We start from the raw sequence: 16,907 nt of genomic DNA on the forward strand, positions 1-16,907 counted from the left end.
CTGTGAGTCTTCAAAAGCCCTGCTCATTTCTAATCCTGTCTCTGTCTCTGCAGGAGGATGCTGACGTGGAGTGGAAGTTTGCCCGAGCAAAGTTGTGGATCTCCTACTTTGACGAGGGCCGAACGCTGCCCGCTCCCTTCAACCTGGTTCCCAGCCCAAAGTCTTTCTACTACATGGTCCTTCGCATCAAGTCCTGCCTGATACACCTCTGCAAGGCCAACAGCCGTCGCCATAACAACGAGCTGGAGCTGGGCATGCTCAACTCCCAGGCTAAGGTCAGTCCACAGTTTGATTCCTCATCTCATGACGGATTGCAGAAAGAAACCCAATAATATGTTGATTAACATCATTATATGACAGGGAACAACTGATGGGTTGATACCATATTCCAAAATGTGATAACTAATGATTTTCTAAATCAAGTCGCTGTGGTAACTTAATTATAGTGTTTTTCTTCATGTCATTATTATTATCTCTCTAAGTGCTTTGAGTCAACTATTCCTCCGTTTCTGAGGAAGTGTGGTGGGAGCCAATAATTACAAGCTAATTACAACATTTTACTTTTTAGTTCTTGCCTTCCATTCAGTAAATGACATTGTCAGCAGGAAAATGGTATTATGAAGTGACAGTTTACACAGAATAAGCAAGTTAGAATCAGCACACTGGCATACTGATTACCAGGAGGGATATTCCTCTTTTGCAGGCTCTTTCCTAGTTTAATGTTATCATTTTTCTGATGATTCAGTTAAAGAACTGCTGTAATTAGAAAAGGGGCAAAGGATAAGACCCAGGAAATAAATGACATTCCCACTGCATGCAACTTTCATGTTCACACGTCCTACAGTAACTCTCAAGGATGGTCCATCGGAATAAAATTCCTTTAATTAAAAGAAAGTATTGCGTGAAGAAAATAGCATAGGCCATTTAGCACAGAATCAATCTTGGCACTGGCCTTGTCCGCAGGCATTTCCTCTGTCTGATTCCCCGGCTCATATGGCTCGCTCCATCGCCTCGGCTGAGCTATTAGCCAGGCCATTGGCTCTGCCTGCGTCTCCTCAAAAGCCTGGGCTGGTTTCGTATGGGGACAAGATGGGTTACACCCCACTACCTCTGTGAGCTCCTGAAGTTCTCTGCAGCTCTGACAGTTTAACTGCAGAGCCAAGCAGGTGCAGCGAGCAATCGATACATAAGCTCACAGTGCAGCGAAGAGAATGTCAAGAGAGATCTGGAGAAGACAGCATGGTCTTTCTAAATCAGTAATTATTTCCTCCTAGTGTTTCGGTCCATGTTTATTTATCATGTGGGATACCCACTGTTTGTGAAGATTAATACATCTAATTAAAGCTAATATGAAAGCTAATTTTCTTAGTTTCAAAGCAGCATATGTTCAGAAAAATAACCAAGTCATAGTTTGTGAAATAGAAAGAGGATCTGACTCAGCCTGTGGTTATATAGTTTTTAATTAACATTGGTATGTTGATTTGATAATAAATAAGTAGTTCACGTTTGTTCAATTAATATTACTGTGTGTGTGTGTGTGTGTGTGTGTGTGTGTGTGTGTGTGGGTGTGTGTGTGTGTGTGTGTGTGTGTGTGTGTGTGTGTGTGTGTGTGTGTGTGTGTGTGTGTGTGTGTGTGTGTGTGTGTGTGTGTGTGTGTGTGTGTGTGTGTGTGTGTGTGTGTGTGTGTGTGTGTGTGTGTGTGTGTGTGTGTGTGTGTGTGTGTGTGTGTGTCAGAAACCAGTAAGTATGCATGTACCTGTGTGTCTTTGCTTGTACGCAATAGTGGCATGCTCAAGCAGTTTAGTGAATGTGTCTTTCATGCCTTTACTGTAGTTAATATCTTGCCAAAAGCAAATGAATAGAATTTCAGTTGAATGGAGGCAGTAGTTTATTGAGAGTGACTACATTTATTCTTTGCGCCGCACAAAGACATTTAAGCTTGTAGATTGGGCTTTGGTGAACTTTTGCATGAATGATGTGTTGCTAAAATGTATATTAAGTTGAAACAGTACTTGCCATCTGGTTGTGTGGTATAATAAACCGTGACTAGATACAATTGTTAATTTGAATCCCTCTTTGTCGTAAATAGTTTGTACTCGCAGAATGTGCTCTCTGTTCATTTTGTTCTTTCAGAGGGCACAAGATGAGTTTCCCTGCAAAATGAGAAATATGAGTAAATAAAGCAAATAATAGGGTCTGTCCTTTAGGTGACTCCATTCACCTCCTCCCTCCCTGACTCTCTGGACCCCCGCAGTTTTCCTACAGAGCAAACAGGGCCACAGATATCGCCCTCACCCTCCACACTGCCCTCTCCCATTTGGACCAGAGGAACACATATGTGACCTGCTCTATCGAAATCAGTCGCATTGACCCGAAGACACATTTTGAGTTGTATACACTGTTGGAAAGAGGATATTCCTAGCTTTCTAATGATATCAGGATTGTTTTTGTACTCCAAATATTAAGCAAAATATGTCACATTATATAATGACTGTCACCGAGTCATCATTTTGAGAAAAAGGCCTTCAAAGTTTTCTCTTCTCTGGAATCCATCGATCTGATTGGTTATTAGTGGAGCAAATGATCAAAATACTACGGAGGGAAGATATTTTCGTTTGGAGGGGAAGCTCGTGAGTGTGTGTGTGCGTGTGTTTATGTTTGTGTAATTTAGCGTTTGTGTGTATTGTGTTTGTTTCCCGGGGAAAACAGTCACGAGAAACACCGGCTGTTGTTATCCCTGCTGTGACGTTAAGTTACTCCGTTCTCCGCTTGTAATTATGCCGTCACAAGCTTCAAAGTTGTATTTATCATCTGAATTGGCCGAAACAAGTTTAATATTCTGAAAGCCAAGACTTTGTTTAATTGAAATCAGATGAAAACAAACTGTAACGGACCCTGCCGTGTTATCTATGATTACTATACTCTTACATTCATAATTTCAGCCGGAGGGAGGGGGGGCGGCGCTGCGGAAGAGCAGATTGCGAGTGAGAGGTGCCTGTCTTCGTCCCTTTACAAGCTTCAAAAATGTATTTATCGTTTGATTTTGGAAATAAAAGTTTCATATTCTGAAAGCCAAGACTTTGTTTGTTTAAAATCAAACAAAACACCCGAACCCCGAAAAAATAGTTTTTTACGTAAATCCACATTTATTTTGAAATGAGCCGTTGCGACTTCCGACTGATTTCGATAGAGCGGGTCACATATGTGAGAATGCTGTTAATTGATTACAGGTCAGCTTTCAACACCATTGTGCCCTCCAAGCTCGTCACCAAGCTCAGGGACCTCGGTTTCAGAAGCGCCCTCTGTGATTGGATCCTGGACTTCCTCTCGGGCAGACCCTAAGTAGTGTGGGTGGGAAACATCACATCCTCCACCCTGATCTTCAACACCGGAGCCCCTCAGGGCTGTGTGCTCAGCCCTCTCCTCTACTGCCTGTTCACACACGACTGCATGGCCACTGACGGCGAAAAGATGGTGTTCAGAGAGGAAGTCAGAACCCGGATATCTTGATGCCAGGATAACAACCTCCATCTCAACCTGTAGAAGTTTCAGAGTATCCTGACCGATGACGGCCTGGTGTGGCAGTTGCACCGCCCTCAAACGTAAGACTCTACAGATGGTGGTAAAAACAGCACAGCACATCACCAGGACGGAGCTGCCATCAACCTCTACACCCAGCAGCTCAGAAAGAAGTCACGCAGGATTACAAAAGACCCCCATGACCCAAGCAACAAATTGTTCTGTCTGCTGCTGTCTGCTGCCGTCTGGCAGGCGGTATCGCAGCATCGGGACAAAGCCCACCAGAGTCAGGGACAGTTTCATCCCACAGGCCATCAGATTCCTGAGCTTGCACTATTTTTATTGGGGTTTTTTTTTGTTTGTTTTTTATGTCTTGTATATATTTATATTGCATTGTTGAGAAACCTGTGACCCAAGTTTTTTATTACACAATGTCACTGTAGTTGTGTATATGACATTAAACCTTTGAAATCTTATAAATGACAAATATTCCACATTACTGATTCTCTGTACATAGTGTGGGTTGATAGAGATGGTATAGCATAAACTTCAGTCAAATTTAAGAACAAATCTGTTTTTGATTAAGTTCAAACACATTCAATGTTTTTTATATATACCGTATGTCGTATATTCATAATTGTAAACAATTATGTTGCTTTAATATTAAGAATTATCTAATTAGTGTTAGCTTAAACTGTAAAGCTTTCATATAATCCAGCTATTAAGTTGACATAGCGTCATGCCTCAGCAGCTTTGGAGCATTTTTAGTCGCAGCTGGTTGCGTGTGACCACACTTAAGTTAAAACTCATTTTGACACTGCAGCGCTGAAGTGACACACAAGCTACAAAGCAAGGTCATGGACGTGAAAGGCATTTAGAAATGAATGAGTTAACAGAGTTTTACCCTGTCAAGTGATTTTCTTTGAAGACATCTGTGAGCACTAGACACAAACACTCGTGGCGTCTTTTCACCGTAGTTTTGTTTTGGCAATGTGTTGCCTTTTCTGATACGCTTTTCAAATGCTTTCATTGTAAAACATAATTCAACCCTGAAATGTGACATTGAGACTAGACTTTTGTCTGTATCTCCCCTTTGCAACAGGATGAACCCCTCAGGACTTATCCCCGCCCCGGAGAAGAGTTCATCTCCAGAAAATCTGGAAAACACCCGACCAGATATGAGGTAAAATAGGGATGGAAGTATATGTGAGCAAAGTTTGGGAGGAAGGAAGTCAGGAAGTCTGAGTAATTAACGAGGAGAATAGAAAAATGAAAGGATAAAAGGATGACAGGAGGAGAGATGAAGCAAGCACATTTGATTGTTGGAAGAGGTTAGGAGAAACTCAGATTGAAGACAGAGGTAAGGATAAGAGAGAGTTAGGGAGTTAAGCTAGAGACAAAAGGGAGGAAATCATATTATAAGAGTAGACAAACCACATCAACTGAAAGGAAGGAAACAAATGATAAAGAGTGAAGGAGAGGCAAAAAGAAACAGAGAGCAACGTAGCAAGGCTGAAAAAGCCTCGAATGAGCTGTTTGAGGGAGATGGAAAGCAAGCACTCCAAGTATCACACTGAGGAGGGAAGACATGCTCTCCTCCTGAGGGTGCCCTTCACCTTTTCCCTCAGGGAAATCTAACTTCCTTCACTGGTCCACTGTTCCTCTTTTTTCAACATCCATCAGACAATTACACAAGATCACACACACGCCAAGCATCCTGATGCCACTTTATCAGACGTTTGTATTTGTAGTGAAATGTACAGACTTATATCCTCGTGCCTACATGTGGAGATGGACTGCTTGAGGAACTACAGATTTTGGCTACAGATCAATACTCCACATTTCACAGAGTCTCCAACAAAGAGCTGTTCTCTACCACTGTCTGCATGACTTTTTGAGTGTGTACTTAGGCATGTTTCTTCATCATCCCATCACCTACTCTCTATATATGATGTTCTCTTTTCCTCTCCTCTGCTTAGAATATCATGAAGCGCCTGATTAAGCGCTTTGTGCTGAAGGCTCAAGTGGACAGAGAGAACGACGAAGTGAATGAAGGTAAAATGTGCTCTTCATTAAGGCCCTTTCACATTGTGTCATTATTTGCTGAGGGCATGTGTGCGCTTCAGACGTGAGGGACAAGTGTCAAAGTCAACTTTATTGTGAATCTTTTAATTTGTGTGTACAGACAGAGAGATTGAAATACCGGTGCCTACAATCCCGAATACAATAACAAAGTTATATAAAAATATGTTTTTGTTATTTTATTCGGTGGTGGTAGGGGTTTGTGTGTGTGTGTGAGGTCTATTGTACATCATTGTATTCTGTGTGGTGTATGTCTGCATATGCTCACACGTGGAAACTACAGCACAGTTCTATGTTTTTTTCAACTTGCGTTCAGGTCTGTATTTGCTCACACTGTTGTGTCCGTGTGTGACTGTGTTGTAGGCGAGCTGAAGGAGATCAAACAAGACATTTCCAGCCTCCGTTATGAGCTCCTGGAGGAGAAATCCGACGCCGCCGGAGAGCTGGCTCTGCTCATCCAACAACTTGGCGACAAGTTTGGCCAGAACACCATGAGACACTGACAGGTCTCGCGGGAAGGAGAAAGAGAGGCAAGGAGGGGGGGAGATGTGAAAACAGGGGCAGAGAGCAAGGTCGACGAAGGTATTTTAAGAACACGACAGGGAAGAAAGAGGAGGAAAAGCATAAGAGATAAATAGAAAACGGGCATGATGAGAAATGTTGCTAACTGAAAGCAATCGGCAAGTATTTTGTATATGCAACGACTAATTAGGGAGGAATGTGAAAAAGAAGATGGATGCAACTGCGAGTGAGCATTAGGTGAAAGGGTCAAAGGTGAAGTAAACTCGGTCAGAGGTGGGATGTGTTGACGGTTAAATTCTAATTTAAAAACAGCAACTACAGGAAGTGAGAGAGGAGGAGAAGACAGAGGCATGCAGGATGGGGGGGGGGGGTAGAGGGAAGCGAATAAGGAGGAAAACACAAGCACTATGAGATATAAAGAAGCACCACAGGGCAGAAGACTGAGGCAGCGCCCCATCCACTGCCAAGAGATATCAGCACATCACTGACTCTGAGCGAGGAGAAGGGGTGAGAGAGGGAGAGAGCTGGAGGGTGAGTGGGTACAAGAAAGTAGGATCTGGAGAAGTGCCACTCTCAATTGTTCTCAGCAGACAGGCTGGCTTTGCTTCTTTGTCTTCACTTTGCCCGGACCAGCATAGTGACGCCTGTCGAGGAACTGTACTCCGCTTTAATCAGCAGGCTATCTAATTAATGCATTTCCATCCACGATGCACAACCTTTGATCAGGAGTCCCATGATTCAGGAAAAAGCGGTGAAACAATGTAGCATTTATGCACTCATGTGAAAGTCATTAAAGCTCCCTCTAAAATGCAGGCAGTGAGCTTTGTATGTCACACAGTGTGTTGTGAAAACATCTATATCTATACAATATTCAGAGTATTGCAGCTCTATGTGAACTGTCGCCCAATAAATGTTATGTTAGTAAAATAGTACTTTGTAGGGTTACAAAAAATAAAGGTTGGGATTAGAATTACTCCAGACAACATGTATTTGACATTATTTACTTCAAATACAATCTGAGTTAGAACTGTATGTTTTATTCACCTAGTTAATTAAATGTTTAATATTATAACAGTAGAAAATGCACATGCTTCCAGAAAGTATACACGTGTGGGTACTTCATGAACAGCAAATACAGACAGTTTATACAGATGTGTATTTTCCACATGATAACTCTCCTAAACTACACAGTAGCATGAACAACTTAAAGCCAATATCAATGTTAAACAGGAACCAGAAATCTGTTTTTGTTGTGCCTTTGCAGGACAAAGTGTCTCTATTTTCTAAAAATGGTAACCAAAAAGCAACATGACTGACGTTTTGTGTGTCCAGCTTTAAAAAGCATGAGTGACTACTACACAATTCCGTCTGATTGCTTTAGGCCAACCAGACGTCTGTGAGATGAGGAAATGTGGCAGATATAGAGCGATGGGATTTAAGACTTTTGAAACAGCAGTGCAATCATTTGGCTATAAAACAAAAACAGGGATTGTGCTGCAGAAGCTGTGTGGAGTCATGTTATGGTCTTGTTTTTCTTTGGGAGACTTATTTGACATGCCCCTTCACTAGCTGGCTTAGATACAAATTCACCAGTTATTTGATTTACGTGAGGATCTGAAGTTGAACTGTTGCTTTAACTAAAATTCGACTTAGAGGAAATGTGTTCCCAATAATAATAACCAGATTGATACAATTCTGCCCATTATAACTTGTATTGTGAAGTGGAATACACAGGGGGGGATCCCCAATCTTGAACAGACTCAGGATTCGGCCACTTGAAGGAGATTCTCTCATGTTATTGTATTTCTACTAAGAATGCTTCAGTCATCTCTAAAATATAGTTTCTTAATTGATGGCATGCTATTTTCTCCTGTCTACTTCTGGCAAACAGCAACATTGAATGTTGTTCATTAAAATGGTCATGACTAAGGCAGTTTTAGTATTTCTACATTGGATCAAAAGAGCATACATTGGTTCCTCCAGGGGTTCATCTGGGGATTCAGATAAACTATATTACTTTTCCTTTACACCCCTTTAAGAAAACAATTGGATGAAATATTATAAAGCTATGAGATAAGGATCATATGAACACATTTAGAGGGCTTGCAATTCAACCTTGCAGGACTGAGATGAGTTATTGACAAATGTATCTATATTTGAATGCTTACAGGTAGTTTTTAAATGTCCTAAGGTTAAAAGCCAAAGCTCACATGTAGGTGCAGTTTCCCCCACACGTAAATGTTTATCGATCATTTAATCTAAGGATTAAATCTTAATTGAACCGTTGACTTTTTAGAAATATGAGGTATTCAACCTTATGTGACTATTTTGTTTCAGGTACACACATGTTGTTTAGAGTCAAGTATGCATTTAAGTAAGTAGTGTGATCTGTGTCTTATTTATTTGTACTGTACTGTATGTGTCAGAGACTGAACGAGCAGCTAACTATTTTCTGTGTGCAGAACCAGGCTACGAGATAAAAGCCTCAGAGAAGGTTTTATTATTCACACTGCTTTAAAAACAAAGTTACCCGAAATACTGTATTTTTCACGCAACAAATATTGATTAAGCAAGATCTTGTACTGTATATTGTCATATTTTTGATCCTTGAATTAAAGACGGTACGCTCTAAACTGGTGGTTTGGATCTCTCTTGTGTGTTTGTGCTGATAAATGGAGAGTGTGGTGTTTAATGAGTCCAAATATTCAGTGTTTGTCCCCATCAGTAGTCCTCAGCCGATGACAGGCGCTGGAGCAAATCCAAACATGTGGCGGCAGTGTTCGTTCTGCACTCTGACCACGGTATGCACACACACACAAAAATGTCGACGTTTAGAAAAAATCAAACAAACAATATTTGGGCAGCCGGGATGACCCAAACTGCACCCACCATACACTTGCTAACTGTAAACCACAGGTGCTAACTGCACTCATACTGACAAACAGAACGTTTATATTGCAATATAGTTTTAAGAGTTTTCTTTCTACGTGTAGTTACAGGCCTGTCTCTGTTTTACAGCCATATGCTGAGCTTTTACACAAACACACCCTGAATGCACATAAACCAACAAACCACTTAAACAATTAGAGTTTTCTAACAAGGAAATGGTCTTGGATAATGCAGGGACACCAACGATATAACAACAGGAAGCATTTGGGTTTGAAGTGTTGTTTATTTTTTTAAAGCATAAACCCCCATCCAGAAGCCAGTAGGCGGCGGCCTACATGTCAAGCTTATTTGTTTTACCCGATTTTAAATACATTGTCTCAGTGGGATTTACAGTTCCAAAGTAGCACTGTTTCTCCACGCTGTGCCACAAAATCCAAAGATCCAAAAACAACTGTGGGAAATATTGCAGAACTTTAGAAGAGTTTAAAAAAAGAAGAGCCTCAAAAACTTCAGGATAAAATAGCAGTCATGCTCAGTTACATACTGGCTCTAAGAAATAACCAGGGCAAAAGCTAAGGATCAGTAACACAAATATAAAATAGGTTATCTTAAAAGTAAAGGTTGTGAGCTTTCTTTAAAAACCGGCTCAACAATGGCTAGGCTAGCAGGTACACTTGTTAAACATAACAAACCCAGACTAAAGTGCAAACCCATTCATCAATTCAAGGCACTCCCACTTCAGAAGTCATTCCATAAACACAAATTCTCTGCATTAAAAGCATTACACAAAGTCCTAAAAGCCAAAGAACCCCTCTGTGTGTATTATGCGTGTACATGTGTGTGCGCAGCAGCGTCATGCACCTGTGTGTGTTGATCTCTCTAAAACACTCGGCGTGTCACAGACATCCTCAGAGCTGCCCTCTAAAGCAGCTCTGTAAACACTCGATCCAACATATGTCCAGATGTTTATCACACCTCACGTACTCCATACCATTTATCCAGCTCTCTCTCTGCATTGTTTCAAGCTGTCACGGAAAGACCTCCTTTTATTGTCGTCTGCCATAGCAGCACATAAGGCCAACAGACCCTGTACATGTCTCCCTTAAACTTACCTTACATGGTCATCCTTTAGGATCTATGTGACATGGGTCGACATATTTTAAGATATTTGTTATTAAAATATTTTAACCCTTCTCTTGCGTTAGGTCATACTATTGCTTCCCATGCTATTTTCGGTCAAAATTGACCGGTGTGTTTTGCACAGTGATATCTCTAGAACCCCTTATCCAATTTTGATGGTTGACATCTCATTTCAACAGTCAAAGCAAGTAGAATCAAGGGATGACAGACAAAATGACACCAGGGGTGAATTTGATATTCCTTTTTGGCAATAAGTTCAAAGATATTGCTTATTTTACATTACTGTCTATTATAAAAATGCTTACCATGTAGGCTGTGTTTACTGGAGATGGAAATTATTTAGTTAGTGTTGTGGCTGAGATTCTTCCCGTTCCAATGATGTATGGGATGTATTGATTTGATACAAGCAAGCCAGTGTTTCATGTCATGGTCCGGACCCACCGGTGGGCCCATCAAGTTCAGCATTCACTGTGATGAATATAAAATAAGACACTGATACTGTTTTCCCCAATGAACATTTATTGAAAGAGAAATATACCATAACAGAACATATGTGTGTGTGTGTGTGTGTTCACGTGTGTTCACGCACATAGTTCGCAATGCAAAATTGTGGAATGTCACCTCAGGCTCCTCTCCCTCAGGGGCCTCTATCTCAGGGGCCTCTCCCTCAGGGGCCTCTATTTCAGGGGCCTCTCCCTCAGGGGCCTCTATCTCAGGCTCCTCTCCCTCAGGGGAATCTATCTCAGGGGCCTCTCCCTCCTCTCCCTCAGGGGCCTCTATCTCAGGGGCCTCTCCCTCAGGGGCCTCTATCTCAGGCTCCTCTCCCTCAGGGGAATCTATCTCAGGGGCCTCTCCCTCCTCTCCCTCAGGGGAATCTATCTCAGGGGCCTCTCCCTCCGGTGCCTCTATCTCAGGCTCCTCTCCCTCAGGGGCTTCTATCTCAGGGGCCTCTCCCTCCTCTCCCTCAGGTGCCTCTTCCTGGTCTGTTGTAGGCTCATAGTCTGGATCGCTGTTGTCTTCCATTTCTGAGACATCTTCCTCCATCTCCTCTTCATCTGGTTCAATCTCCTCTTCATCTGGTTCAAAAATGTGTCCAGAGCCCCTCGTACAGAAAATCGCCTAATCGGTCGCCTGCTCATTGTGTCAATGAGTCAAATTTGAGCAAGGCACAAATATAACTGCTTGAGAGCCAGTAAGGGAGGCGCATTTAGCACGAGAAAGTGAGAGGTTTGTGTTTCTCGAGGGGCACAGAGCTTGCACCTGTGAGAAGGTATATGATACATTGTATCATACAGCGTTAGAAAGGGAGAAGTTCCCGTAACCTGTGTGTGTGTGTGTATATATATGTTTTCCATCTGCAGGATGAACATAATACACTCATACTCATTCATTTTCTATGGTGGTCAAATCTGACCGAAAACGTCAAGGGTGTTTCACTGTTGAATAAAGCACTCACAATTCAATGCAAGTGGTGATCATCAAGTGTATATGTTCAGAGGCCTAGTGTGGAGGATAACATAAGGTATTGAGGCAATTGGATGAAAAACACAATATTTATGATTAAAATAAAAGTCATTCGGTCACTTTTGACCCGAAATGCAAGAGAAGGGTTAAACCTACAATTCATACATTGATGGCCTCTTGTTACAGCTGCAGGAGGTAGGTGATTTTCTTTGTTGATTTTGAACCTTTAAATTGTGCAAACCTTGTACTCTTCTTCTCCTTTGTGTTGACAATGGGTGAAGGAGATCTGTTTTTCCATCAGTTCGGCCTTCATCAGTGAGTCCTGCTTTCTGCAGAGCTCACGAGAAGCTTCTGATCAAAATAAGGTTTGCACTTTGCACTTCAGTTCACGGTGAAGATTCCTCAATGGCAACCATGCACTTTATGATTTTAGAAACATTGTTGCACTTTAAGGGAAAAGTATATTAACAGGCATAGGAAAAGTATCATATCTTTGCTCATTACGCTCTTCAGTGTTTTTATAATCTTTCTCACACCCTCTGTTGCCTCCACTCCTTTCTCCTTTCTATCCTTTTTGCTGCACCATACTGTACAAGAAAGAAGAAATGCCCAAACACTTTTTCAATAGAAAAAAGACTGAATTAGTTTATTTTTTAGTCCCTGAAATTTGTTTCAGTCCCTGAAATTCTGTACCCCAAAATATACAGAAGTCGAGACCCTTACTGGACCATCTCCATAGCAACAAAGTTAGTCCGAGGAGGAAGACAGGCTTTTGGAAGTTCACAGGACATTCTATTATCTGATTTCCTTCAGCGCTCTCCTGCAGACTTTCGATATGAAATGTATGTGCACCGTTAAAGCAACACATAACTGACATCCCTTCTTTGGTGTAATTTGTCCCAGAGGCCCTATAGGCAAGGAAGTGTTTCCAGCCCCCCCCTCTCCTCTCTCTCTCTCTCTCTCTCTCTCTCTCATCTCTCTCCTCTCTCTCTCTCTCTCTCTCTCTCTCTCTCTTCATCTCTCTCTTCTCTCTCTCTCTCTCTCTCTCTCTCTCTCTCGTCCTCTTCATCCTCCCTCTCTCTCCATCTGTCTCTCTGTTTCTGTCTCTGTGTGAGCGATGTGACCTCCTGCCTCTGAAAGACAGTGATTCCAGGGTTTTGGAGGAGAGATTGGACTCGCCTGGAAGCCCACTCAAGAGACAAACTTACCAACAGGCACACGTATAATAAATATGCTTTCTTGCTTGTATAATAAATATGCCTTCCTGGTATATTTTTAGAAGTGTGAACACACAGTAGGTGGGCTCAAACCGTCCCACTCTGCCAGAAATCTGCACACATTATACACTCACTGAGGCGTGATTACTCACGTATGCATGCGCGCTCACACACCAGACTGTCTGCCTGTGACGCTCTCATTAAACATTGGGGATGCTAAATTGTTTGTACAGAAACAAATAAAAGCTCACAATCATATATTAATGGATGTATTAAGACGGAGGAAGTCTTAAACTCGCAGGCTTGTCTTCTGTCTCGCTTTCACAGATGAGAAAGTGTCACTCATCTTATTTGGCACACACTCACACACACATAAAGCCCCTATCGAAGACATCAATCACGCCCTTGAGCCGTCTCCGTCTCTCATCACAGTATCTCATTAGAAGAAAGCCCTCTGGAGAGGAGCTCATCAGGACAAACCTCTTAAACGAAGCAAAGGACAATTGTAGAGCGTGAAGCTGTCACGATCTTACAATCAGATCCATTCAAAGCATGTTCAAATTACAACCTTACTTATATCTATAAGTATACCACATACTGTGGCATCACAGCCTTTAAGGGGGACCTATCATGCAAAATGCACTTTTTGATGTAATTTATACATGAATATGTGTCCCCGGTGTGTCAGGGAACTCACAAAGTGTCAGAAAATAAAACCATCTCTCTTTTCCTCCGTACCCAAATCTCTAAAAACGGGGGCACAATGGAGCTGATCCAGATTTGCGTCCGATATGATGTAATATCGGAAATGTGGACCCACGGAACTATCAGAAACGGCCCTATCAGAAACGGCCCTATCAGAAACGTTGCTATCAGAAACAATGCGCGACGTGTTTTCAATCAATCAATCAATCAATGTTTATTTATATAGCCCAATATCACAAATGTTACATTTGTCTCAGTGGTCTTCACAGTTTTGGACGTAATATGGTCTTTGTTTACATTAGCAAGCATCGCTAACTCTCAGAGCTAAGCTGTACTGGAGAGAGCATGTGTAAGAAGCAGGATATAAAAAGGAACTCACCTTGTGGTAAACACTCAAGAGAAAAAGCATTTCAGCTCCATACTGTTTCAGAAATAATCCTTGATGTGGTTTGGAACAGGATATGGCGTTTAATCACGGCTACATTGAGCTGAGTATCTCGTAGAATTCTGAGCAGGCATTAGTTCTCCTTCCTCTTTTTTTTTTTTCAAGCTAAGGAACCCGAACCTGCAGTTCTCTAACAGGGCTGAAATAGAGGGATATGAGGGATGTCTAAAATGCATGATCTGTTTGGTATTTTGAGCAAAACACATGTTTTTTATATATTTTTTTATATATCTGAGACCCATAATATATGCCTAAAAATAGCATAATAGGAGACCTTTAAAAAAATCACAGAACCATGGTGGTGACTCTTGAGTCCCATCATTGGTGAAATGCCAATATCTCATTTCTGGAGCAGTCAGAGGGCTGATGGAGTGGAGAAGAAAGAGGCTGTAGGGGGGGCTTTCAGAAAGAAAGAAAAAAGACCTGTTGAGTGTTTATGAATTTCTCACATGCACTGGTTCAAGATGGATGGAGATGTGTTGGATTTGACATCTCCCTGACAACCCTCCAGGTGGCTCAGCCGGCTCTCGCAGCCATGAGTGAACTCATAATTGCAAGGGAAGCGCATGAAAACACACACAAGATGAATGTGTGCTTGTATCTTATGGGATGTTTTTTCCTGATCATCACTTTCATCCCTGTAAAAAAACATTGCAGTTTTTGATCATAATGCAAAACATGGTTTCCCCGCACCCTGTCTGAGGTTCAGAACTTCAGTATTACACTTTTACATAAATAGCTGGTGGTTCATAGAGCCTGGTTGTTGGGAGAGTCATGCTTCTTCGTCTGGTTTAATCACGCATGCAGTCATTGTTGTGTGGTTCAACCTAATCAAAGGGCCAATTTAGCCCTAAACCTCTAACGGGAATATCTCTTCCTACTGTATACCAGTGGGATGTATTTCCTTCTGGAATTTCAGTGATTATTTGCTTCTGAATTCTCCTACAGTTTGATTTTCAGTGACACTCTTTGCCCTTTTTCCAAATTGGGAACAGCTGTGTCAAAGTAAGAAGTATAAAGGGATATGTCTAAAACAAATGGAATCTTGAGAAGTCACTCCATGTTAAGGTTTGCAAAGAAAAATGTAAAGTTATAGGTCATCAGGAGAGACAATTGGTCTACCTCGAATGGTATAACAAGTATTTATCCAGTCATCATCAACAGAGATTATGCGGCATTTTAACATCTGAATTGTACCTAACAGATATTTGAAAATAATCTGGAAAAATGTAAAGAAATCCCATTGTATATTTCCAAATCTTGCATCCCTCATAGATCAAGTGAAAACCCAGAGGATATTGGCTATATTTAGCCAATTGGAAGATGATTTGATAGAGCGGGAACAAAAAATGAACTCCAATCCCATCCCAACTGTATAAACTGCCGATAATCTGACAGCAGGCAAATTCTTTTTCAGGGCATGACTCAGAATATCATCATCAACACCTCCTGCATCATTACACCTTTGTGTCAAAGCGTTATCATCATCATTGACATCCATTTGGCAGCATGTTGCTCATTGCGACAGCTCCATCCGCATTGTCATCTTCAGTGTTTCTATCATATCTGCTTTTGCATTTTTATCACAGTGTTGCCGACAGCCGTGAATAATGGCTACGATGGACTGTACAGCAACAGCTAAATCATTTACTGGATAGCAAACACTCTTTCATTCAGTGTGTAAGAGCGGTGTGTGAGTATGAAAGGAGAATGAGTGAGACATAGAGAGGAAGTTATGTTTATAACAACCTGAGCGCTGCTGCTCGTCATATAGAGCAACAATTCCTCTCCGTGTATTTATGTACCTACAACATAGTTTCCCTTGTATGGGCTAGCCATAACTGATGCACCACCATTCATCTTCTGACTCACTTTTCCTTTCTCTCCTTTTGTTCTGCTCCATCTGTTTTACCTTCACCCTCTCTCTCTCACCCACCCTCCCAGTTTCTGTTTGTTCCTCTGTCTTTGTTTGATCTACTGTTAGTTTTATGTCAGTCTCAGCAACTATGTTCTTCTCTGTCACTACCTGTTTGTTTCCATCGTGTTGCTGCTTTCAACATTGTACATGTCTTCCTCCTTGTCACGTAATTTTTTTGTTCTGAATCGCAGGTGGCTGTGACCTTAGAAAACCCTGGAAACCGGATGTGGCTGAGTCATGAGGTGTTTCTGTGTTCTCCCTCTCCTCTCATCACGCAAACAGCAGAACGTCAGCATGTCTTACAGGGAACACTGGTTCTGTTATTTCCCTCTTGATCCATTTAATTTCCCGTCTAACTCCCCCTCGCTTCCACACACCGCCCTCCCCCTCCATCTAATTATTCATGTTTTGAGTGTCTAGGGCTTCTTGGGTGAGTCACGTGGCTACTGGACCAGAGACCCTTTCCCCTCAGAAAAGCATCCATTTACTTGGGGCACACCCTCCCTTTCCCTCCCAAGACCTCCTTCACTGATCCTGAAACAACCTCCCCCAAATGATTCACATACATATGCAGAAGGAAAGAAGGAAACAGCTGAGGCTCAGTTTTCCTGCTCCTCTCTTGCTGATTGTTTACCGCCCCAAAGCTCACACTTTTAATACCCCGGTGGTCCGTACAGGCTGAGTCTGCTTTGTTTGCACTTTACCTTAACTGAGGTCTGAGCGTGATGCTTCCTGGTCTGGCTTAAGGCCGCTACACGCCGCCCGCCTACGAACACACCGCAAAGACTTCAGTCGACGAGTGGCAATAACTGTCCTTACCAGCAGGCAGCGGTAGTGTGTATTCGTCATTCAAAAGAGGCAACAGCCAATCAGATTGATTTCTTTGGCCGACTTTCTTTAGAGGTATCCCTCTATTTGAAAGGTTTACCATTAAACTTAAATGTAAAGGTGAGCGAGAGAGACACACTATGAGGGGGGGGCTATGAGTAGACAAAAGGAGAAGAGA

At 42.0% G+C, this 16,907-nt stretch overlaps 1 protein-coding gene across 1 annotated transcript in view; it reads left to right on the top strand.

Moving 5' to 3' along the window:
- Window positions 1-8,756, top strand: part of LOC117555933 (short transient receptor potential channel 7-like) — a 66,289-nt gene extending 57,533 nt beyond the window's left edge. Inside the window, exons 9-12 of the mRNA XM_034231014.1 lie at window positions 54-275; window positions 4,622-4,702; window positions 5,499-5,574; window positions 5,965-8,756. Of these exons, the coding sequence (XP_034086905.1) occupies window positions 54-275; window positions 4,622-4,702; window positions 5,499-5,574; window positions 5,965-6,104 (519 nt within the window). The 3' untranslated portion in view covers window positions 6,105-8,756. The remainder of the gene's footprint in view (window positions 1-53; window positions 276-4,621; window positions 4,703-5,498; window positions 5,575-5,964) is intronic.
- Window positions 8,757-16,907: the final 8,151 nt, after the last annotated feature.

The sequence above is a fragment of the Gymnodraco acuticeps genome, unplaced genomic scaffold, assembly GCF_902827175.1.
Source record: "Gymnodraco acuticeps unplaced genomic scaffold, fGymAcu1.1, whole genome shotgun sequence".
In the NCBI taxonomy this organism is placed as follows: domain Eukaryota; kingdom Metazoa; phylum Chordata; class Actinopteri; order Perciformes; family Bathydraconidae; genus Gymnodraco; species Gymnodraco acuticeps.